Source organism: Tasmannia lanceolata, unplaced genomic scaffold, assembly GCF_043159265.1.
Source record: "Tasmannia lanceolata isolate RefF3 unplaced genomic scaffold, GAP_Taslan_0.1 ptg000012l, whole genome shotgun sequence".
NCBI lineage: Eukaryota > Viridiplantae > Streptophyta > Magnoliopsida > Canellales > Winteraceae > Tasmannia > Tasmannia lanceolata.
Window position 1 is genome coordinate 57,999,926 of NW_027518689.1, and position 24,600 is coordinate 58,024,525.

The 24,600-nt window shown below is 41.0% G+C and overlaps 1 protein-coding gene across 1 annotated transcript; it reads left to right on the plus strand.

The window, feature by feature from the left end:
* The first annotated feature begins 1,001 nt into the window (after positions 1 to 1,001).
* Positions 1,002 to 3,445, plus strand: LOC143887479 (Leucine-rich repeat protein kinase family protein). Its single transcript, XM_077391557.1, has 2 exons — positions 1,002 to 2,283; positions 2,977 to 3,445. Exons 1-2 carry the CDS (start codon positions 1,032 to 1,034, stop codon positions 3,348 to 3,350), a joined length of 1,626 nt encoding a protein of 541 aa, XP_077247672.1. The 5' UTR covers positions 1,002 to 1,031; the 3' UTR covers positions 3,351 to 3,445.
* Positions 3,446 to 24,600: the final 21,155 nt, after the last annotated feature.

Genomic DNA, 24,600 nt, shown 5'->3' on the forward strand with positions numbered 1-24,600 from the left:
TACGTTGGCTTAAATAACTATAACAAATTGATGCCTAGAGATCCAAACGAATTTAGCCTAATTTACAAGCTTTATGGGATCTTGATTGTCTATATAAAGAGACTCTTGGTCCCTCTTAGTCTCATTAAGTGTTCCATCTATTTCTTGACAAAGTATACACAAGGAGAGGTTTCCCATAGGCCTAATGGTGAGGAGAAGGAAGAGAAGAACAAGGCCCGTGAAGAACGTCGTTGGATTGCAAGCGCTTGAAGGATCGGCTTTGGTAAAAAGTATTTCTAACCCATCTCATTAGAATTGAATGAATCTTTGATTTGAATGCCCAAAATCGGTATTGATCGTTCAAGTTAATGTTTGAACAACAAATTCTTGAAGCAAAACAGAGTCCCGTCAAATGATTTTGTTCCACCAGTTTTGACCGCTCGAAAACGTGGAGAATGAGAAGAGTTGAAGAGCACAATTCATTAATTGGGCATGAAAAAAAATGCTAAAAGGGCCATTTTCACCCCACCAAGCCTACATGATGAAGATGCTGATTTGGTGGTAGACCCCACTGGTCCCACAGTGTTCAGATGATCCTAGCCGTTATATATAGGGTAATAAAAAATTATATATCCAAAGTGCAACACCTCGCCTACCAAGTAAAGTAGTGGGTCCCACTCTGCTTGATCTAAGCCGTCCAATTGATAGGCTTTATTTGTCTTTCTTAATGGCCAAAAAACAAAGTCAATCAGTAAACCCTAACATCTAATCTTTTATCATTGCTCTACACAAAAGCAACAGTTCACATTTAACAACAACAAACACACAAGACTCGGGCTATCAGATTAACAGTCTGGATCAATCAAATGTGTAGCCCTCATACCGTTTGGTGCAATGCCAAGTGTAATGTGAAAACGAGGCGCATGTTAGTGAAACTCAGCCCTTCAACCGTTAACTAACTTATCATTACAAATTCAAATCTCCACCCCAACCCCCCCCCCCCCCCCCCGGCGCCCCGCAACTGAGCCCTCTCCTCTCTTCGAAATTTCTCCATGGCTTTCATCTCTACAACTGCCCTCCTTTCCTTCACCTTAATCTTAATCTCCACATCCTCAGTCCTCTCTGCAACAATCATAGAAGATCTAAATCAAAAACCACCCCCAGATTTTAGAGAAAAAATCTACAAAAACTGCGCAGAGAACCCATCACTCCGATACTGCGATTCTTCCCCCGCAGACATTCCCGACATCTTCAAATCAACAATTGTCGCAGAACATCTCTGCAACGAATCGAGAAACCCAAATTGTGAAAATTCTTTCACGAAAATCGATCTCCAATCCCGCCCATTAATCGCACCCCTCTACTTATCCTTCACCTTCTTTTGGAAGTACTGCCCCTTAACAGTCCTAACCATTGATTTCTCAAACAATTCGCTCGAGGGTTCGTTCCCTTCTGACATCCTTTTCTGTTCCCAAATTCAATCGCTTGACGCAAGTCACAATAATTTTATAGGGGAAATTCCTATAGAAAGGTTCACCCATTTGACCAATCTCACATTTCTCAATCTGTCTTACAATCACTTCTCTGTAAGCAACAATATCATTTCACAGAACCCGTTCTTCCAACGGTTTAATTCTTCGAGTTTTATGCATTCGGGTCTTCTCGCGAATGATCATAGTGGCAAGTTCAATGTAGTGGCAATTATTTTATTAATTGGGTTCCTAATTTTTGTTATTCTGTTTGTGGGTTGTTTTGGGTGGATCTGTTTTAGGCGGCCTGATATTTTGCCATCGGTTTTTCGGAGAGGGAATAGATTTACACCCGCTATGCTAAAGGCAGCAACGGAAGGATTTTCAAAGAGGAATTTGTTGGTAAAGAATGGGAGTGTAGAGATTTATAAAGGTGTATTGAGAGATGGGACTGAGGTTGCAATTGAAATGAACAGAGAGAAGATTTTGAGCGAATCCCGTGCAGAATTTGTTGAAGAATGCAGAATTCTTGTTCAATTGAGGCATAATAACTTGATTGAGGTTTTGGGTTGGTGTGATCATAGGGAATTAATGGGTATTGTCACGAAATGGAGTGAGGTGGATAGTGTTGAGCGATGGCTGTCGCTATCGGGTTCGCCTCCATGGAAGCAGAGGATGAAGGTCTTGATGGGAGTAATAGGGGCAATGGTTTATCTGCAGGATCAATGGCCTCAAGTTGGGTATGAACTGAGGACTAGTACTGTTCTGTTGTCTGAGAACCGAAAGCCATTAATATCGAGATTGAGGGTTGGAGATCAGATTAGTAGTTCAAAGAGTAAGCCTTAATTTGTGTTTCTCGAGTCTAAAGTTATTCTTTTACAATAATGTAAAAAGATTAAATTACAAAACAGAGATACCTTGATTTCTTAATAATTTGTTAAAGAAATTTAGGTCATTATGCTTGTGTGATTTATGTAATATTTTTTTGGTTGTTATGATCCTAGAAAATATTAAATTACACAATGTCACACTCTTGGTTTCTTTATAATTTGTACCAAAATAGATGAGCTACCCTTGTGTTTGTCTTATTACGTTTTTTTGTTGTTGTAATAATCAGAAAAGAGATTAAATTATACAATGAGACACCCTTGATTTCTTTAATTTGTAACAAATAGATGAGATACCCTTGTGTTTGTCTAAATAACTTATTTTTGTTGTTGTTATAATCAGGAAAAGGATTAAATTACACAATGAGACACCCTTGAATTTTTATTTTTTTTATAATTTGTAAATAATTAGATGGTAGGACCTTGTGTTTATCTGTGTATGGTTTTTTTTTGTAGTTATAATCACAAAAAAATACCAATTGACATAATGAGATGATATTGATTGTTTTAAAATAGAAGAGATACCCTTGTGTTTTTTTGTTAAGTTATTTTGTTTGCTATAATTATCAGAAAACAGGATAAATAACACAATGAGACAGTTGATTTCTTTATTTTGATTTTCCTCTTTTTGGGTATTTCAGAGGTCTATAAGTTTGGGGTATTTTTGTTAGAGATGGTAGCAAACAAGCGGCCACGCCAAGAGTTCGAGAGAGGAGAGACAGGGTTTGTAGAGTGGATGAGGCTGCATTACCCGACCCATGTGCAAAAGGTGATGGATGAGAGATTGAAGAGCACGAGCAACACGCATGAGCAAGTGAAGCAGATGGAGCAAGTGAAGCAGGTGATCGGTATCGGATTGGCGTGTACTGATATTTCCACTAATCGGCAACCGACCATAGCTCAGATTTCCGACATGATCAATGGAGTTCATGAGTCTTCACTGGTTTCAGCATCCCCTACGCATCACAGAGCGAATGAGGAAAGAGGTGGACATCGGCGTATGCAGTCAAGATGAACAATTAAAGTTGGATTAGGCCAAAGTAATGTCTCTCATTGTGGTTTGAGTTCACATGAAGATGATCTATTCTTGACAAATCTTATGTACCAAAACCTGTGTATTAATGTAATTATAATCGTTGTCACATTATTTAAAGACTTGAATCTTGAAAGAGTTCTCAAAACTCATTTAAGTATTCGAAAACTAAATTGAGTAACTCACAAAGCTCAACTCGATGCTGGAAAAAACAGGGGAAAAATCGAACTAGGCTAGCTTTTGAATTCAAGAGTTTCAACTGTAATCTTTAATAGTTTTATCTAATAGTGCATTGGAATTAGGAGAAATTATATGATGAATGCGCGTACAAATTCGTACTCGTCATTTGATCCTAAAGCAGAACAACACTTTTAAGATGCTGCTGTTGGATAAACTATCTGTCGTACCACAAATAGGAGTTTGTATGCCCATTCATCATATAATTTCTCTTGGTGCCGCATGTATTTTTGTATGCCTTAGAAATGATATTTTCTGCATTCCTTTGTTTCAATAATGGGATTTCTTATTTTACACTCTTTCAATTAGTTCTCAAAGGCCCTTACTATTCCCAAAATAAAGGAGTACGGATATCATTATCCTACTTTATTTTGAGTCAAGGGAAGATAGCATACAAGGATATGCACTTGGATATAGAGTATTTCAAGTTAATGCTAGTGACAAAGACAAGTGGTTTTTAAAACCACTTTTCGGGCACGTTTGGCTACCATTTTTTTGGCAAATGATATCAATGCTGCAATGTTTTGATATTTCCACACAAGTTTCTTGTCTTTTAGTATTTAAAGGGCTGTCAAAATGTTATTACAGTTCCCAAAAAGCTCTCACATACTAAAAGACAAGAAACTTGTGCGGAAATATCAAAACATTGCAGCGTTGATATCATTTTCCTTTTTTTTAATGGTAAATTAGCTTCTCCAAGGGGTGAGAGAGTGGGAGAGGGATAGATACGAGAGGCACTGAGTTAGGAGAGGGTAAGAAAAGCCTGATAAATCGGGAAACAAAAAACTCCACACAGAATATGATTGACTTTTTCCTGTTTTTTTAGCCGCTTCTCACCCTCTACTCAATCATGTCCTCTCAAATCTCTCCTCCCACCTGTTGGGGTTCCACGCAAAAGCAAATAGTCCCACATCGGATAAGTGAGGTGGATGGGGATGGGTTATAAGGGAATGGGCACCCTCCCTGTAATTGCTAGCTTTTAGGGGTGAGTTCTACCCGGTTAAATTCCCTACAAATGGTATCAGAGCTCAGGGCGTGGTAACCCCGGTTTGCCTCCGAGGGTGGGAATTTCCCTCGCGGAAGATCTCGGAAACCCCGGTGTAGTTATCTCGTGGTTCCATGTTCCCACCGCGTGGAGGGGTTAGATGTTCCACGTTGCTTCCGCGTGGAGGGGGAGATTGTTGGGGTTCCACGCAGAAGCAAATAGTCCCACATCGGATAAGTGAAGTGGATGGGGATGGGTTATATGGGAATGTGCACCCTCCCTCTAATGGCTAGCTTTTAGGGGTGAGTTCTACCCGGTTAAATTCCCTACAAATAACTTTTTAACACATTCCAAGAATGCCCCTTCTTAAAGAAGTTATTCCAAGTGATTTTATATCACTAATCCAACAATCTCCACCTTGATAGAAAATCACCACTTGCCATTGCCAACATCACCAAACTCAACTTGGCATAATACCGAGAGAAGTCAAGCTCCATTCCAACTTCTCTCCTAAGATTGTCTTTGTCAACATGTCCGCTACGTTCTCCTTTGTTCCTACTTTTGAAACATGCACCTTGCCTTCTTCAACGATTTCACAGACATAGTGATATCGAACCGCAATATGCTTTGTTCTCTTATGGAACATCGGATTCTTGGCCAAGCAAATAGCACCCATATTGTCACACAACAACTCCATGGGTTGAGTGATCCTATCAACTTCACCCATCAAACCTTGAAGGCACACTGCTTCTTTGCAAGCTTCCGTCAAAGCCATTTACTCGGTTTCGGTATTCGACAATGCAACCGTTGATTGCAACTTTGACATCCAACTAATGGGACCATTTCCAAACCGGAATACATAAACCGTAGTTGATCTTCCTTTGTCCATATCATTAGCATAACTTGCATCAACAAAACCATGCAACCACTTCGAATCCTTTCCATGTGTGATAGCATAATCACTAGTGCCTCTTAAATAGTGAAGCCCCCATTTGGCGGCCTCCCAATGCGCTTTACCCGGATTAGCCATAAACCGGCTTAAAACCCCAACCACATAAGCAATGTCCGGCCTAGTGCATACCATGACATACATCAAGCTCCCAACAAGATTAGCATATGGGACTTGATCCATTTTCTTCACTTCCTCCTCCGATTTTGGGCAGTGATTGGAACATAACTTGAAGTGAGCCGCTAATGGTGTCTTTACCAGTTTAGCCTTACTAATCCCAAACCTTTCAAGTACCTTTTCCACAAACATCTTTTGTGAAAGCAACAAAGTTCCATTATTCTTATCCCTCATAATCTCCATTCCAAGAATATGAGTTGCCGGCCCAAGATCTTTCATCTCAAATGAATTGCTCAATTGTGCATTGAGCTCCCTAATCTTTGCTTTATCCTTGCCCATCAAAATCATGTCATCTACATACTCCAGACACCCAATTTTGTCAAGGTGGAACTAAAGATAGATTGTCGTGCGGAAGAGTCTCACGACAAGACCCAAAGCACTATCTTTTCTCTCAATCTCTCTCTAGGTTATTGAAATAGGAGAATACTTTTCAAAAATAATTTTTATTCCAGAGATGCGACAAAAGCCTGTCTTTACACAACAAGTGCCTTTTACGGCACACCCAAAGAGCCCATTTTCACACGGCATTCCAACCGAGTATTTAACTTTGAGTAAAAAACATCCGTTTTTACCCAAAAATACTTTACGTCCCGAAAGCTAGGAATATTAAACTTGTTGGAATCTCCTCGGAATGAGGAATCCAACGGATCTGACCGCGTGCGATTCGGAGTCCAAATGGAGGAGTTACGGCCCGTCGAAATTCCTTCGAAAATAACCAAAAAAAGACAAAAACTTACATTTTCCGAAATGTTGCTGACCTGACATTTACATGTCAGTGTCAGGTCCAATTTTCAATTTGGGAAATTGGTTTTTTCCAATTTCTCAAATTGGGAAATTTTTCACATTTTGCAAAACTCCCACCCGGATCCCTATAAATAGCGGGTAAAGTAAAACTGAGAATTCAGAGTTTACTGAATTCAGAAGTTATTTTTAGAGAGATTTCTTCTGTTTTAGATTTGGTTTTTAATCTAAAACCTCTTATGATCTTAAAAAATTCCTAGTTTCTTTACTCGAGAGAAAGGTAGTAGAGAAAAGATAGATCACACTGGGCGTCGGCATTCTGCCGAATTTCCGAAGACTCGGAGCGATCTCCTCCAACAAGCGCCGTTATTCTGTCGAAATTCAGAGAACGCGGAGCTATCCTATCCAAATAGCGCCGTTGTTCTGCCGAATTTTCGGAGAATCCGAAGCTCCATTATCCAAATAGCGCCGTTGTTCTGCCGAATTTTGGAAGAATCCGAAGCTCCATTACCCAAATAGTGACGTTGTTCTGCCGAATTTTAGGAGAACACGAAGCTCTTTCGTCCAACTAGCGCCGCTATGCTGTTGACTTTTCAACAAGAGTTTCCGCTTCCCTGGTAAATTTACATTTATTTCCCAGATTTCTCTACTTATGTTATAAAAAAAGGTACGAGGTAGTTACAAAATCCTAGGCTCCTTTCGTCTTAGGTCATGTAACGTAAATCCTTTGCCTTTCTTTGTAAATGGGGCTACGTTCCCTCTCCTTATCCCACCACTCTGTCTCCGATCCTATCACGTGTAAACGAGACAGAGACGAGAGCCCTGATGCTCCACGATGTTGGACAAACTGAGGGAATCATAAATCCATAGTTTTCTTTCCCTTATATATTGTCTTTTCCGTTTGATTTAGTTATCCTGATTGTGGTCAGCTCTGAGATCCTTCCGGGACTCATGCTACATCATACGACTTCAATTCAGATAACGATCCGAACCTATTTTTGATATTTTCTTTGTAAATTCATATAATTTACATTCTGGAATTAAGTCTGATCCAAATAATGGATAAAAAGATAAGTTTTCTAATTAAATTCTTCAAAATGCCAAATCAAGTCAAGAGACCGGGTTTACTCGGGCATGAGGGGTGCTTGAAACCTTCCCCAAATGTAACCATAACCCTTACCCAGATATCTGTAAGGACCATGCCTTAACAAACAGAGCAAAGTTACGGGTTCTAGGCCCTGAGCAAGAGAACCCCTTCGGTTACTGCTCCTCTAATGAAACTCAGGTATCCATCCCTGTTTCATCAGAAGAGCAGATACAGGTCCTAGGCCCTAATCTAGGTGGCGACTATGAGTTTTTCTTTCTTGTGAAATCCGTACCACGATCCCGAGTTCATAAGAAACGTAAATCAACAAACACTCCCAGAAAACCCGACGTGGTGATCTCCCAGCGAGCGTGGGAAAAAATCGGCTCCCACAGTCTGGCGACTCTGCTGGGGATGATTAGAAAATCAAAAAGGTTATAGCTCTAGATTGGCTTGACTTGGCATCTTTTAGAATTTAATCAAATAACTTGGCTTTTTTTTTGCCTTTATCAGGGTTAGCCATAACCCTATGTAGCTCCCAGGAACATTTCGCAAGTTGTGAACATTTCGCAAGTTGCGACTGCTCCTCATGAACAAAATAAAATAAGTGTTAGATTTACTTTCAGTACCATATGCTTGTTCTGCAGGTTCACATGAGCCAATGCTCAAAATTGCCGCCAATTGCGTCAAAATGCCCCGGGAGGCACCCAGGCTTACCCATTTATTTTATGTCAAACACTGCACACACCATGTTTTGCGTACCTACTACCCTTGGGAGTAACTAGAGCTTGGTTCGGATGGGTGGCATTTGGGATGTCATTACCTGGATTGTTGTTTGTCACGGTTCCATTTGATGGGAAAGCACCACCTCTTTGTACGTCGCCCTTGTGGTGACGTTAAAATGAACTGTACTGAACTTCCCGCCGCACCAGGGCCTCTTGGTAAGGGTTGTTCATGCATTTCGGCAAGAGGGACCTTCAAGCCTTTATCACAATGCATAAGCCCAGCATACACACGTAGATGTATACCATGCCCACATTGGGCATGCTGAGCTTAGAGTTAGGCAAAAACAAAACATGTTACTATCGAGAGATGTAAGCATGTTCCCAATTAAGGATACACTAAACTTCGACCCACATAGGGTCGAAGTTTAGAAAGGATACACTGTCTAGTGAGTCTAGAAAGGTGTTCCCGGGTTGCTTCTTCGCCCAATGTGCATCGGTCGTAGTTCATTTTTACCCAAAACTAGGGGTTATTTCAAACCTTTTGTTTTGTCCATAGTCATGGTTGCAAACCCATACCATCACTTTCCTTGGATAAGCAACCACATGACCCTAGAGGAATGTCCGTCTTCCGGTTAGCCCGCTTAACCAAAAGACACACATTCTGATCCCATCTTTTTCAAAATAAAGCTCATTGTTTCTCTTTGAAACCTTGACCCCTCATTCATCTTCTGTCCCGATCATCTTTATGGTCAAAGCGGAGGAGCTCTGCTCAAATAACTCTACCTTTCCATATGAGGATAGACCTGTCTTGATTATCCTGGTCACAACCTCTTTTCGGCTCTACCGTTTAAAGAGTTTTAGACCCGTCCTGACCATCGTTATGGTCAAAGCAGCGGAGCCCTGCTCAAATAAATCTATATTTCCATATAAGGATAGACTTATCTTGACCATCCTTGTCACAACCTTCCTTGGCTCTACTTCTTAGAAGAGTTTAGACCCGTCCTTACCATCATTATGGTCAAAGCGGCGAAGCTCTGCCCAAATAAAACCATCTTCCTGTATGAAGATAGGCCTATCATAACCATTGTTATGTTGACAGTGTCTGAGCTCTACTCAAAACCAACTAATCTTTTCAAAAGATTAGACTCGTCCTGACCATCATTATGGCGACAACGGCAGAGCTCTACCCAAATAACTCTATCTTCCCATGTGAGGATAGATCTGTCTTGACCATTATCATGACCACAGCTCCCGAGCCATGCTCAAATAAATCTATCTTCTCATGAGAAGACAAACCCGTCCCGACCATTTTTGATGGTCAAAACATCTGGGCTTTGTTCAAATGAATATATCCTCTCGTGAGAGGAGATACCCAACTCAACCCTTGTCATGATCAAACTGTCGGACCTCTGTCTCACCTTTATCTCGAACATGGTTAGATCTTTCTCTAATCCCTGATCAAATTCAATCGTTTCAAGGGTGTTTTCCAAGTCACAGACCTCAGGGGCAGACTTTGCTCTTAACCCCTCGCCTGTCCAGGATCCGTTCTAAATTAGGAAAACTTGTAAAAATTACAAAAAAACACAATGAAGTACAAAAATACAAATGTTTTACAGTGTTTTTTGTTCTCTGTTGCCTGTGTAGGTAGATCATGGACCCAGGTGAGTTGATTGAATGGATGTAGCGATTCTACTCTCCCAAAAGTCTTAAACACCTTGAATGGATGATCGATCCCAATGAAGAATTCCTCTTTTAAGAATTCGATCCCAAAGTCTTAAACACCCTCAGTATCATGTTTTTCATTTCGGCACATAAGAGATGTGTCCAACTTTGGAAGAGTTTTCTGTCTTGTTAAGAGTATCACCTGACAGACCTATGACTACGCCTACACTCACAGGTTGACACTGGGCATCTGTCAAACAATTATTTTGCCGGGATCATCATGACCCTGCCACTTTTCAAAATTGTGACGGCATATTGACCAACTTCGTCATCTGCGCATTTTCCCTAGATGAAGATTTGAAAGATTCCATCCACCAGATGCACCGATACAACGCCCTTTTATTTTGTGTGTGCGCGCCCAGTACCTCACTTCTCAAAATTCCGTGATAGCTTCTCCGAGTATCCTCAGCATTGTGGATGAAATTCCTGACGGAGCCAATCCCATTTCTATGATTTTGGGTGAAACCCTTAATGGCTTAGATGCAGTTTCTAAGAATTCAAGTCTTCCGTTTTCAGGATGTCCCATTTTGCTGTACATATGGCTAAGTTTAAAACTTGGTGTTTTCATCCCTAGATCTAGGATAAACATCTCCATCTTCAACTTCAACACTTGGGCCTACGGTCAGAGTTGTAATACTGAATCCGAATGAATCTCCTGGTTAGGTACTCGAACCGCTGAAGACAAATTTTGAAAGATAGATGGATATACTTCTGCTGCTCTAACAACCCATAAATCCAATCATGTCAAAATTCTTGCCTTAGAAAAGACTTCCTTCTACATTCTAGATCGCATTATGCACCAGTATGGGGCTAAACAGGATGTTTGTCGTCCCCTCTATCAGTTATCTCTACCACTTGTTAGATTGGTTGTAAAACACTGAGCAGAATCGCAACACGTTGCGGAAGAATAAACCTTGTAGAACAAATTTTTTTCTCTAACCCAGGATTTCTAGGGACTAATTGATTTTATTATGATTTAATAAACATAAATATAAATACCTTTATGTAGAAAAGAAGTCGTCCACTTGTTGTACTTCTCGAAAATTCGCCGGCGATCTAATCGATGCGAAACCGCAAGTTTAATCGATGGATTCCTTTTGTGGAGCAAAGGATCTTGTGTACAACTCTTTGTTCACTTTATAATCTGATCTAAATCAGATTATAATATGGGAATATGTATTTAGATCAATGGAGCTTGGTTGGATGTTTGTCTTTGATCTAGAAAAGACAAAACTAGTTGATAGAATTGAAGGAGAAGGTGAAGAAGAAGAGAAAGAGTTTGGGGTGTCTCTACCAATTTCCAGCACATGAAATTATGGAAGAGATCTTGTAAACTACATCCATATGTCTTGTATTTATAAAGTTTTCAATTTTCATATGCACAATCCAAAGTTTCTAGAGAAATCCCAAAAACTATAGAAACTCCACAATTGGAAACTCCAATTAGGCAAGCAAGCAAACCCCATTATGGAAACCCATATGGGACGTCTACCAAGGGTTGCTTGCTGTCCAAGCAACCCTTGGTTGCCTGCTGCCCAAGCAACCCTTGGTTGCCCCATGTGGTTTCCAAGTTTTCAATTTTGTTTGTTTCTTCTTTTTCTCTCGCTCTCTTTCTAATTTCATCACATGTGTTGCTTTAATTTGAGAAAACAAATCAAGCAATAATATTCTAAATATTATTTGAATTCCAAATTGATAATGGAACACCACATGGGGCATGTGGCAATGGGTCCCACCCAAATTCATCCCATGTGGGTCCACTTATCCAATTCAAATTTCCATTGCATTTCACATTTAATTCCCAATTAAATTAGTCCAATCCAATCCAATCCTATCCAATAGGATTTAAGCTCCAATATATTTTGGTTATTCCCAAAATACCCTTATGGTTAATACTTGTTAGCGTAAGGGTTCCCATGGGTTCAACTAATCACCTTTTTGTTGTTGTTTTGATGCTAGCAAACCTAATTTGATTAGTTTTTATGGACTAATGTGTTGCTTTGTAGTGTTGTGCCTTAGACAGGAACTTTACATGTCATATCGCCATTACACAATACAACACAACACATGGCTTGATGATCAACATGCACGAAGGAACTAAGTAAGCTTGCACATACTGGAGGCATCATCCTTGGAAGATGTCCAAGCATAGAACTCAAGTTGAGGATCCTACAAGCAAGCCTAGCATATGCCAAGAGGAGCTTGAAGATGAACAAGCATTGGTGACCTACTCATGCATTCAAAGTAAAGATCCATTCAAGAGAGAGAGAGAGAGAGAGTCACATAGTTCAAAGCAATTTCAGTGTTCACTTCTAAGCCCAAAAGCCCAAGGAAGACTTTTGAAGCCAATACGATCAAGGTGCTAAGTAGTTTTACATTTCTAGATTGTATTAGAGATCTTTTTCATGTGGTTTTGCATTTCGAAGAGTTTTTCATACCTTTTCAAAACTACCATTGAGACCAAATTATATTTCATGAAAAACCATTTTCAAAGGTTCTAAACATTCTTAAAACAAAAGGTCATAGCCCAATGATTTAAATCTCAAGTGCTAAGTTAAGTTGAAAAGTGAATGTAATTTGTTACGCACAATGACATGAGTTTATGAGATCACTCAAATATGATGAGACATGTCACAAATGGTATGAACACCTAAATATAGATACATATTGATAAAACAAAATAAGTATATGTGTATCTATAATACATTTGATGCAAATGAAAAGATTTACATAGTTCTAATGGTGTATACACACCATGGGACGCAATGGGTATACCAATTTAGTTAAATGTTAACTAAAAGGTATTTTGGGAATTATTGAAAAATATGGATGGAGCTTTTATCCTATTGGATAGGAGGAAATATGTTTATTTAATTAAAAAATTAAATAAACAATTGTAAGTTTAGCTTATAGACTCATTTTATTAAGACAGTCAAAACTTACTCACCTGTTGGCCAAAATTAATATATAAGTACTCGTTTCGAAGAAATTTGAAAGATCTACAACTTTTTTATTTTTTATTTTTTCTAATTCGGACATTTACTTGTCAAAAAATGTAGTCAAAATTTGACCGACAACATTATAGCGGGAAAGTAGAAAATGAAGAGTGTAGGAGATATTTTAGGGATTGTTTTTATCAATAAAGCAACCCACATTTTCTGCTTGAAAAAATGCCCAATTTAGAGTTTTCTAAATGTTCAAGAATTTCTAAAACATTCCCTACTATGTTTGGTTTCTATTTTGAAAAAAGCGAACTAACTTGTTTCCAAATTGGTAGCTCCCAATTTTGACTAGTTTCCTTATTTTTTAAGAATTCTGTAGAAACTTTAGATTGTATCAAAGGCAATTCAAATCTCTATAAATACAAGACAAAGAATAAATTTTCTACATCTCTTTCATAATCCATGTGCTGAAAATTGGAAGAGACACACAAGAAAATTCGTCTCTTTTGTTCTCTCTCTCTATTCATCAACTAATTTTGAGTTTTTAAAGTCAAAGGCATTCATCCAACTAGTCTCCATTGTTCTAAATAATAATTCACATATTATAATCTGATTAAGATCAGATTATAAGGTAAACAAATAGTTGTTTATAAGATCCTTTGTGCAACAAAAGGAATCCATCGATTCAACTTGCGGTTTCGCGTCGATTAGATCGTCGGCAAATTTTCGAGTAGTAGATTAAGCTGATGAGTTCTTCTCTACAGCAACTTAAAGGTGTTTTTATTTGTGCTTATTAAATCACAACTAAATCAATTAGTCCCTAGGAATCTTGGGTTAGATCAAAAATTTTGTTCTACACGGTTTATTCTTCCGCAACGTGTAGCAATTTTGCTCGGGGTTTTTTAACTTTTCTAACGTAACTCTCTCTCTCTCTCTCTTTCTCTCTGTCTCTCTCTCTCTTGGCATGAAAAAGTTCTAAAGTTAGTTTACATTCCCATCTGCAGGTAAAAAGTTCGTATACTCAAAACCATTGCACCTAGGAGAGAGAAAATTTGGTTCCGAACTAACTCTCGTTTAGTAAGAACCTTAGAGCTACCTAGTTCCTTGGTTCCTACTCACTCATTAGAAATTTCTGAACTCTCTAGCTCTTCAACTCCCCTCGCCATCATGGCAGAACCTACGGACCAGTCCCAGGCTATCCAAGAGCTACAATTGGCAGTAGATGAGTGTAGACACCCCATTTTGACCGTGCCCTAAACCCTTCCAGTTTTGCAAAAATCCCCATCAAATCAATGAGTTAGGGTCCCAAACTTAACCCTAGGCTAGCTTTGGGTCCCAGCTAGGTCCCCGCAAAATTTCGTCGAAATCCGATCGCGTTTGCCTAGCAAACGAGCTAAGACGGTGCTGTAGTGTAAATGCGCAGAAGGGGGGTGATTTATCCTGGGTGGGGCCGAACCTGGACCGAATGGGACAAAGGTTACGGGCGCGCCTTATCATTTTTGTGCGCCCATCAAATGGGGGTGCGGGGATATCAACAGGTTATTTTAACCTATATAAAAAAAAAAAAAATCAAAAACGAAAGGGGGAGAGCTCATTGGTAAAAGACAAAAAAAGATAGAGAGAGAGAGCTTCTCCTCCGGCAACGGTGCCGGAGCTCCGATCGGATCGGCCACCACCTCATCTTTGCCTCCATCCTATTTCTGCAACCCAACTCCTCCGACCACATCCCACCGGAGCCGCCCATATTTTCCCTCATCACCACCTCCGATCGAGCTTTCACCCAATCACAACCACCAACAGCCACCACCTCCATTGATTCCGGCAAGCTTGCCGGAATCCGATCACCACCGTCGAACCATCTCCACCTTCTCCTTCATTTTCCCCTTTTCTCCTCTGCAAAACCCAAACCACCACTATTCGGCCATTTCCAGCCCTACCACCATCTCCTCCACCCCACTTCCAACTTCTTCTTCTTCATTTTATTTTATTTTTTTTTATTTTATTTTTAAAAAAAGAAAAAAAAAGAAAGAAGGAGAGATCTGCAGAGAGAAAAGAGAGAGAGAGAGAAGGATCTTCTTCTCCGACAGAAATTTCGTCGGAGTCCGATCATCACCACCTCCGACCGGCTGTGCCGGAATCCGGCCCCAACTCCGGCCACCCTTACGCTCAGGTATTTTCATTTTTTATGTTTATTTATTTATTTATTTTTAATTTTTTTTGTCGTTTCATCATTGCATGTTTGACTGTTCGTTGATTATTAATATTAAATTATCGAGAATAGTAACAGCTGTTTGAATAGTAATAGGATTAAATTTTTATTTTCGTGAATAGTAAAGGTTGCGTGAACAGTACCAGGTCGATTAATATTATTAAATCATTATTTTCGTCGATTAATATTATTAAATTATTAATTTTGTCGGTGATTAATTATTGTTTTTTGACCGTAATGATTATTTTATTTAAATTATTATTTTTGTCGGTTATTAATATTATTAAATTATTAATTTTTTTGACCGCGATGATTACTATTAATTAAGTATTATTATTTTTCTTTCGGTGGAATATTTAATTGTTATTTCGTTTCCAATTACCGATGTGGGACCCGTTTGTGTGGGGCCCGCTGATGTGGGACCCGCTGTGTGGAGCCCGCCGATGTGGGGCCCGCTGATGTGGGGCCCGCTGATGTGGGGCCCGCCGATGTGGGACCCGTTTGTGTGGGGCCCGCCGATGTATGAATAGTACTTGGTAGGTCCTACTGTGAATAGTACTTTTGAATAGTACTTTTGAATAGTACTTTTGAATAGTACTTTTGAATAGTACTTTTGAATAGTACTTTTGAATAGTAGCTTTGAATAGTAGCTTTGAATAGTAGCTTTGAATAGTAGCTTTGAATAGTAGTTGTGAATAGTAATTATAACAGTCTTCAGCACAGGAGTCAGTCCTTCAGTCAGTCCAGGAGTTTTTCCTATCATCATAGGGGTTAGGATTCTGTCCATCCTCTCATCAAGTCGTGATCTTTACCCGCTCCTGCAAGGTATAGGATGCTGTCCAACCCTTGCCGAGTTATTTTCCTGTTCGTTCCCCCGCAAAGCATAGGATGCTATCCAACCTTTGCGGGATTCCAGAAGTCTCCCTACCCGTATGATGATAGGATTTTATTCTCTGGTGTCAAAAAACAATAAAAACATTTCAAAAATACTTGAAAACAACAAAAACATTCCAAAAAACACTTGAAAATTCAAAAACATCTCAAAAACAATTCAAAATCCAAAAACATAATCAAAATCAAAAATCTCAAAAAATCTTGAGTCATGTGCAGAGTAGTTAGGAATTCGGTCCGAACTACGGATGGCTTGATCCCTAGCTGAGGGGTACGTAGGCAGCTCAGGCGTGCTGCTGGCACCCTGAGTTCAGTCACCATTTTTAGACACCATTTTTACACCCTTTCACCATTTTCAGTCACCATTTTTTGTAAATATTTCTCACAACTTTCACCATTTTTCATAACTTCAAAACCTCCAAAAAATACAAAAAACTTCAAAACCTTTTCAAAAAGATCTTCCCCTAGAGTTAGGAGTCTGTCCTAGATATTTAGGGTGTTTTAGAGTTAGGAGTCGGTCTTGATTTGTATTGATGTGGTGTGTCCTGTCGTGTGAGTGTCCCTAGAGTTAGGAGGCCTCAAGTCGATCGGTTAGACATTTAGTCGAACCGATGGCTAGACTAGGAAGCATATAGTCAACCCATGGTTTTCCTTAGAATGCACAGCCTAGATACACATAGGATATAGGGCTCACCTGCATTAGCTTAAGGCTAATCAACTTGCATTAGTTAGGGCATATAGAGTCCTAAAAATTACAATCCACTTGAATTTAAGCAATCGCACAAAAAGCTTTAAACATCAGTCGAGTCTAGTGGATCGAGTCTAGGATAGCGGTCCTAGAGTTTTAGGCATCGTAGTTTAGAATAGGGCACCGAACTACGTTGGCTCTGATTCTTCCCGAGGCCGGGATACGTAGTGCAGCTAGGATGGATGGCCATCCTGGTCCGAGTCAAGTATTGCATTAGAGTCTAGGGTTTGTCGTGTCGGGTCGTGTGTCGAGTCGTGTTGTGTTGTGTGTTTTGCTGTGTTTTCTTATTTTTATGTACAGATCTTATACCTTTAGCTGTAGCATGCATGTGTTTGCCCACCAGAATTTAGACACCAATCAGGCATGGCACTCATAACCTAGCTATTCTTAGGCGACATATCTTTCATTTCTTTTGTGTGTGCTTCTTATTCATCTCCGAGACATGCATGATTAGCTAGACGTTATCTCGGAGATATTCGTTCCCATTTCGCATGATTTTCGCCCAAAACTCTTCAAAATTAATAATAAATGGCATAAGAGACCAGGTGCTAGCACTTGGGCGAATTGGGGGCGCCTAATCCCTTCCCCATTCGTCATCAGGCACGAACCCTATTTTATATCTCTGGTTATCCGTTGCAACAGAGCACAGCATGGGATCTAGGGCCCACTTCCTTGGATGGCGACTCTTCTTTGTTTAAGGTACGCCTCGAATCTGGGCTAGTCCCCGAATCGAGAGGTATCTCACTTTATATCGCCGCTCATGCTGTGAGGGGCACTCTTTCGAGAGTTCCTTGGTGGGGCTCTCCTTCACGTGGACGATCTAGAGAGACTCGCGCGGGGGCCCGTCCCCTCACGCCCGTCCCGGATCTGGTTCCACAGACTGGCGACTCTGCTGGGGATTTCTTGGAACATTGCCTAACTCTGTAAAAATGCCATTTTTATTAATTTTGAAGAAATTTGGGTCAAAACCAAGTTAAATGGGAACTTTATCGTTAGAAATCCAGGGGCACCAATTAGGTGCGTAAATAAAACAAGGGATTCACACACTGCACATCATGCATTGTCATATTCTTTATTTCTTTCATTATTTTCATTATTGGCCTCAGGGAATAGATATGACGCGCACCAGATGGGAGCCGTTGTATCTATTTCCGAGCTATGCGCCAGAGCTGCAGCCGTAGACACTGGGTGTGCTGGTGTTCTACAGCAGCCGATGAGCAATGAACATACTCTGTATAATGCCGGGTGTGCTGGCGTTATACATCAAGGGTATGGTCATAGGCATAGTACCCTGCAGAAATGCCTGGGCCCTACTTTCATTTCATTATATTATGTATATATATTAGTTGCTCCCTTTAGAACCAAAATTAGGGAACCCTTGCTAGGACACTATATATATGTACTCATATAGGACGAACATGTGTTGCTCACACGTGTGGAGCCTAGAGTTAGGAGCTTTGTCCCCTTTGTAGACTAGGGTAGTTCATTTTGACATGGCTACAACGGTCCTAGTACACTCATCAGTCTGTCTTGAGTCGAGACTTCCTTGACTCCGCTAGTTAGACTAGGGTTGGTGCCCCTGGTTAGGATGTATATATATATATATATATATGTATATATTTATTATTAGATTAGGGCTTGCTTCTTAGTTAGGTTTCCTTCTAATCTAATCAATTTTTCCCCATCTATCCATTCTGTGGATTATCATCAGATTCTTGGCTCTTTTAGTCATGATCTATCTTCCGTGAGCTTGATCATTTGATTGATCCTGATCAGACCGTGTTCCACATGTCGATTGTGAGTCTATCTTGCCATTATCATTATCGGAGTGTGTGTTCTTGCTGAGAACCCTGCTTTATCTTGACCATGACGGCATACTCTTCATGTTTAGTTGCTGAGACCCTCCTAGTATAGCCGTCATGCTGCCAATTTTTTTTAGAACCCTTGAGCGTAATCATTATCCTTTTGGGTTCATTGACAAACCATGTGCTTACCTTACCACATCTCCTGGTATAGCCGTTATGCTGCCGAATTTTCTCCAAATACCTTGAGTGTGGTCATCATCCTTTTAGGCTTGTTGACAAACCATGTACTTGTCGTACCACATCTTCATGCACAACCGTTAAGCTGTCGGATTTTGATCCAAGGGAAGGATGTGTTGGCGCTACCTTTTGTCTCAACTTGCACATTACATTGCTATGGGATTAATTCTCATTGAGCCTAGTGTTTATGATGTCCATGACAGGAGTCTTAGTCACTCGTTTACCATCAACCCCAAAAAGCTTTCATCTCTAAACTCGCTTGGTCTAGCCCGCTATACCTTTTTCCTCTCACATTGCCCAGATGGCTGAGTATGCTGAAAGTCTCGTCTTGAGAGAAATGAGAGAGATGGTGATGACATCCATGACCTGATAGACGGGGATCCCCTCAGTCTTCTCGAACTCAAATGCTTCTGAGAACCCTGCACATAACCGTGTTGCACTTCTTTCACCCACCATGGGAACCATTCAACTCATTCAACCCTTCACAGATCTTACCACCTCTACCTATACCACCTCTGGGCTGGAAAATGATTAGGAAGGGAAAAGAAAAATGTCAGAGCTTGAACTCCTTGAAAACATTATACCAGAGAAAGCCTTGCCATTGTCAGGTGCTAAAGGACAATTTGAGCTGGATCAACAGAAACCAAAGAGGCCCTCTCTTCTGAGATTCTAACTCCAGGATTGCTCTCTCCAATCATTATCAATGAAGGCACGTTGTCCTTGAACTTTCAGCGCCAATCCGTTGCCTCCGATGAAGTGTCTCATCTTTGAAATTTGTTTGGAAGAGTGTATACCAACCCTCCTGTCAAAGTTGGTAAGCCTAACCATGCCAATATCAATTCTACGTACGTTGTGTTTATTGGTCTCTCTCATTGTGAGCCAATGTCCAATCTTTTGCTGAATTTGATGGAGAGCCTATCGTGGCGCATCAAAAATCATTGTATGTACTTCAAACATTCAATGAAAAGAACATTTGATTCCAGTGTCGTCAATATTCTTGTATATGTTCACTCTTGGATCTAATGTTAATAAACAAATTAAGACACCCTCCTCGAATGAGGATGCCGATGAAATTCTCCTCGAGATTTGAAAGATAATCAAACGAGAGGAAGAGCGTCGAGCAAAGCCACTTGAAGATGAAATTGAAATCCGAAACTCGGGAAATAAGGATTGGCAAAATCTCCCGAAGAGTGCAAAGAGTCGATAAACCTATTTAGAGGGTTCAAGGAAGTGTTGCTTGGTCCTATGAGGATAAATCAGAAGCGTGCCTTGGCACTGTTCAACGTGAGTCACCCTCAGCTTCAGACATCAGGTCGAAAGAAAAAAAAAATTCAAATGAAGAATACCAGACATCAAATGCAATGAATGAAAAATTGAGAGAAGACTTTCAGACAACAAAGTCATGAGCATAGAACATGAACCCCAAGAAGAATGCTTGGGCTATAAATTGTGATGGAATTTCCAGTTAAAACATTCCAGGTGTAGGGGCATTCCCCACATCCAAGCAAAAAAATTAAAATCAGAATGAACAAAGAAAAATAAGATAGAATCCAGAGAAGAAAGGAGAAGGGAGCATGCCCCACGTCAACTCCTCAAGAACGTCAGAATCGCAGGAAGCAGAGTCGATAAATGGATTGAAAATTTCAAAATCATCTTCAGCATTCATAGAAGACCCAGAGCCGTAGAATCCCGAATATCAGTGCGAGATCCCAAAGAAAAAGTGGGAATTCAATCAGTCTAGCTTGCACAGTGCAGATGAAGTCTTGCCAGGAAATGCCGCCGGACTCCTCAAAAAAAAGAGAAAGAAAAAAAAAAAAGTTCAAAGCCATTGAACCTTAGCCATTCAAAAAGCTTGTATGCCAAAACACCAGAAGGCCATCCTTGGACGCCTGAGCCTTAAATGCCAAAATCCCAAGTTTTTTTTTTTTTAAAAAAAAAAAAATCCTTTTGCAAACACCTTTGAGCCTCAACAAAATCAAACATTCTTTTCAAACACCCACAAACCAGGGGTAGTTCGTTTCGAACTACGTCTGACCTGATCCCCAACTCTTCGGGGGTACGTAGGCAACCTGATCAATTCAGGTTCGGTCAACCTTGGGAATAAAAGTCAAATTATTCCCTTTCAACCTTTGGAATAAAAGTCACATTATTCCCTTTCAACCTTTGAGCTTAAAGCCAAATCATTGTGTTCCAAACCCCAGCGAACTACGCGGACCTGATCCTCCATTTTTGGGATACTTTAGGCAACCTGGCCGATCAAGGTTCGGTCGAAACTTTGAAATCCAAAAGAAATACCCAACCCTTTTGAATCCAAGCCTACCTAGAAAAGTCCTTCTGGTGAACAAGCAGAGGTTCAAAGTCAAGAAGAAAAAGAGACGGAGTCTGAAGACCCGCTAGGCTGAAAACCCGAGAGGGCGGTCTAGGCAAAATTTAGGGTCATTCACCCGCTAAGTTGACAACTGAAAAGTCAGCTTAGGCAAAAGTTAGGGTATCAAGCCCGCTGGATTGAAAACCCGAAAGGGCGAACCAGGCAAAAGTTAGGGCAAGCGGTCCGTCAGATTGAAAACCTGAAAAGGCAATCTGGTCAATGGCAATGACTTCCAACGAAAAAGCGAATCATCGAGATGGAGAAACAGTCTTCAACCAGGGCAAAATCTCGGAGTCCAAGTAGTGCCAGCAAGATTACTTTAACATTCCTCTAAACTAGGGGCATTGAAACCGAGCAATTTGAAAGGGATAATAACCATGACGGAAACACCGAAAGAGGAGAGTAGTGCCTCTTGACATGGTCTTCGAAATACTCTAAGAGTGGCTAAGCCATACCCTTGAAAAATAACACATCAGATCCAAGAGTGAGTCGAAAGCGAGTCGAGTCCTTAAAGCAAAAAGAGTCTTCTTTGATTGAGTCCTTGGAAATCTGTTCCTCCATATTTGTGTTCCCTCTCCTTGCAAAGTCCAAACTGTCGGGTGCTGGAAGAATGGGAGCGTGTCCTCCAAAATGCAAAGAAAATTCAGAGTAAATCCTGGTTTAGGTATCAGAAGGGGCGAGAGACATCTTATTCAAACCTACCAGAGACCTTAAGCCTCCAAAAGTGAGCAATGCAAAAAAAAGGGATTCTCAGACCCAGCCATCATGGTGATTGTCCTACTCTCTCCATACAAAAAAAAACTGTGCAACCTCAAGCCTTCATGAAATGAAACATCTTTTCTTCAACCATCATTGTCCTGCCTCCTTAAAACTCCTGTCATGGAAACACAATATACTAGGGGCATCTTTTATGACTCGCGTCATAAAAGATGTCAAGCACACAAAGGCAATCAGTAATAAGGCCTCCAGCAAGTTAAGATAAGAGGGGTACGAGCACATCTCAAGCCAAACCTCTAAACTCCTCAGTTGATTCCACTCTTCAGAAGAGTCAATTCTCCAAGAAAATCAGTTTCCCTAGCGAAGTCTAGAATTTGCTCACGCAGCCTTCAATCTCCAGCAAAATTCAGTTCTCTCAGAAGAAATGATCAATACTCAGAACCTCAGCAGATCATGTGAGTCTGGTCCTCAGCAAAGAACTCGCAATCCCATTTTCTCGGCAAGAGACAAAGCAATTTTCAAATGAATCAATCTAAATCAATAAATCAATCAATCAAAATCAAAAGAAATATCCATCCCTTCTGTGTAAGACCCCTGAGGCATCCCATCCGTGTAAGACCCCTGAGGCATCCCATCTGTGTAAGACCCCTGAGGCATCATCTGTGTAAGACCCCTGAGGCATCCCATCCGTGTAAGACCCCTGAGGCATCCCATCTGTGTAAGACCCCTGAGGCATCATCTGTGTAAGACCCCTGAGGCATCCTATCCGTGTAAGACCCCTGAGGCATCCCATCTGTGTAAGACCCCTGAGGCATCATCTATGTAAGACCCCTGAGGCATCCTATCTGTGTAAGACCCCTGAGGCATCCCATCTATGTAAGACCCCTGAGGCATCATCCGTGTAAGTCTCCCTGAGAGCACCTCACTAAAGTCTCCCTGAGAGCACCCAACCAAAGTCTCCCTGAGAGCACCCGCACTAAAGTCTCCCTGAGAGCACCTCACCAAAGTCTCCCTGAGAGCACCTCACTAAAGTCTCCCTGAGAGCACCCACCCAAAGTCTCCCTGAGAGCACCCCACCAAAGTCTCCCTGAGAGCACCTCACTAAAGTCTCCCTGAGAGCACCCAACCAAAGTCTCCCTGAGAGCACCCAACTAAAGTCTCCCTGAGAGCACCCAACCAAAGTCTCCCTGAGAGCACCCAACTAAAGTCTCCCTGAGAGCACCGCACTAAAGTCTCCCTGAGAGCATCCAACCAAAGTCTCCCTGAGAGCACCTCACTAAAGTCTCCCTGAGAGCACCTCACTAAAGTCTCCCTGAGAGCACCTCACCAAAGTCTCCCTGAGAGCACCTCACTAAAGTCTCCCTGAGAGCACCCAACCAAAGTCTCCCTGAGAGCACCTCACTAAAGTCTCCCTGAGAGCACCTCACTAAAGTCTCCCTGAGAGCACCTCACCAAAGTCTCCCTGAGAGCACCCAACCAAAGTCTCCCTGAGAGCACCCGCACTAAAGTCTCCCTGAGAGCACCTCACCAAAGTCTCCCTGAGAGCACCTCACTAAAGTCTCCCTGAGAGCACCCACCCAAAGTCTCCCTGAGAGCACCCACCCAAAGTCTTCCTGAGAGCATTCAACCAAAGTCTCCCTGAGAGCACCTCACTAAAGTCTCCCTGAGAGCACCTCACCAAAGTCTCCCTGAGAGCACCCAACCAAAGTCTCCCTGAGAGCACCTCACTAAAGTCTCCCTTAGAGCACCCATTCCGCTGTTGTCAATCTGTCAAGATGCTGTCTTTTCAGATCCCGATTCAGGTTTGATCATGATGCTGTCTAATCATTCCGCTGTGTTCATCTGTCAAGATGCTGTCTTTTCAGATCCCGATTCAGGTTTGATCATGATGCTGTCTAATCATTCCGCTATATTCATCTGTCAAGATGCTGTCTTCTCAGATCCCGATTCAGGTTTGATCATGATGCTGTCTAATCATTCCGCTATGTTCATCTGTCAAGATGCTGTCTTCTCAGATCCCAATTTCGGTTTGATCATGATGCTGTCTAATCATTCCGCTGTGTTCATCTGTCAAGATCCTGTCTTCTCAGATCCCAATTTAGGTTTGATCATGATGCTGTCTAATCATTCCGCTGTGTTCATCTGTCAAGATGCTGTCTTCTCAGATCCCAATTTAGGTTTGATCATGATGCTGTCTAATCATTCCGCTATATTCATCTGTCAAGATGCTGTCTTCTCAGATCCCAATTCAGGTTTGATCATGATAACTGTCTAATCATTCCGCAACGTTCGTCTGTCAAGATGCTGTCTTCTCAGATCTCAATCCCGGTTTGATCATGATAACTGTCTAATCATTCCGCTTCGTTCATCTGTCAAGATGCTGTCTTCTCAGATCTCAGGTTTGATCATGATAACTGTCTAATCATTCCGCAACGTTCGTCTGTCAAGATGCTGTCTTCTCAGATCTCAATCCCGGTTTGATCATGATAACTGTCTAATCATTCCGCTTCGTTCATCTGTCAAGATGCTGTCTTCTCAGATCCCAGGTTTGATCATGATAACTGTCTAATCATTCCGCTTCGTTCATCTGTCAAGATGCTGTCTTCTCAGATCCCAATTCAGGTTTGATCATGATAACTGTCTAATCATTCCGCAACGTTCGTCTGTCAAGATGCTGTCTTCTCAGATCTCAATC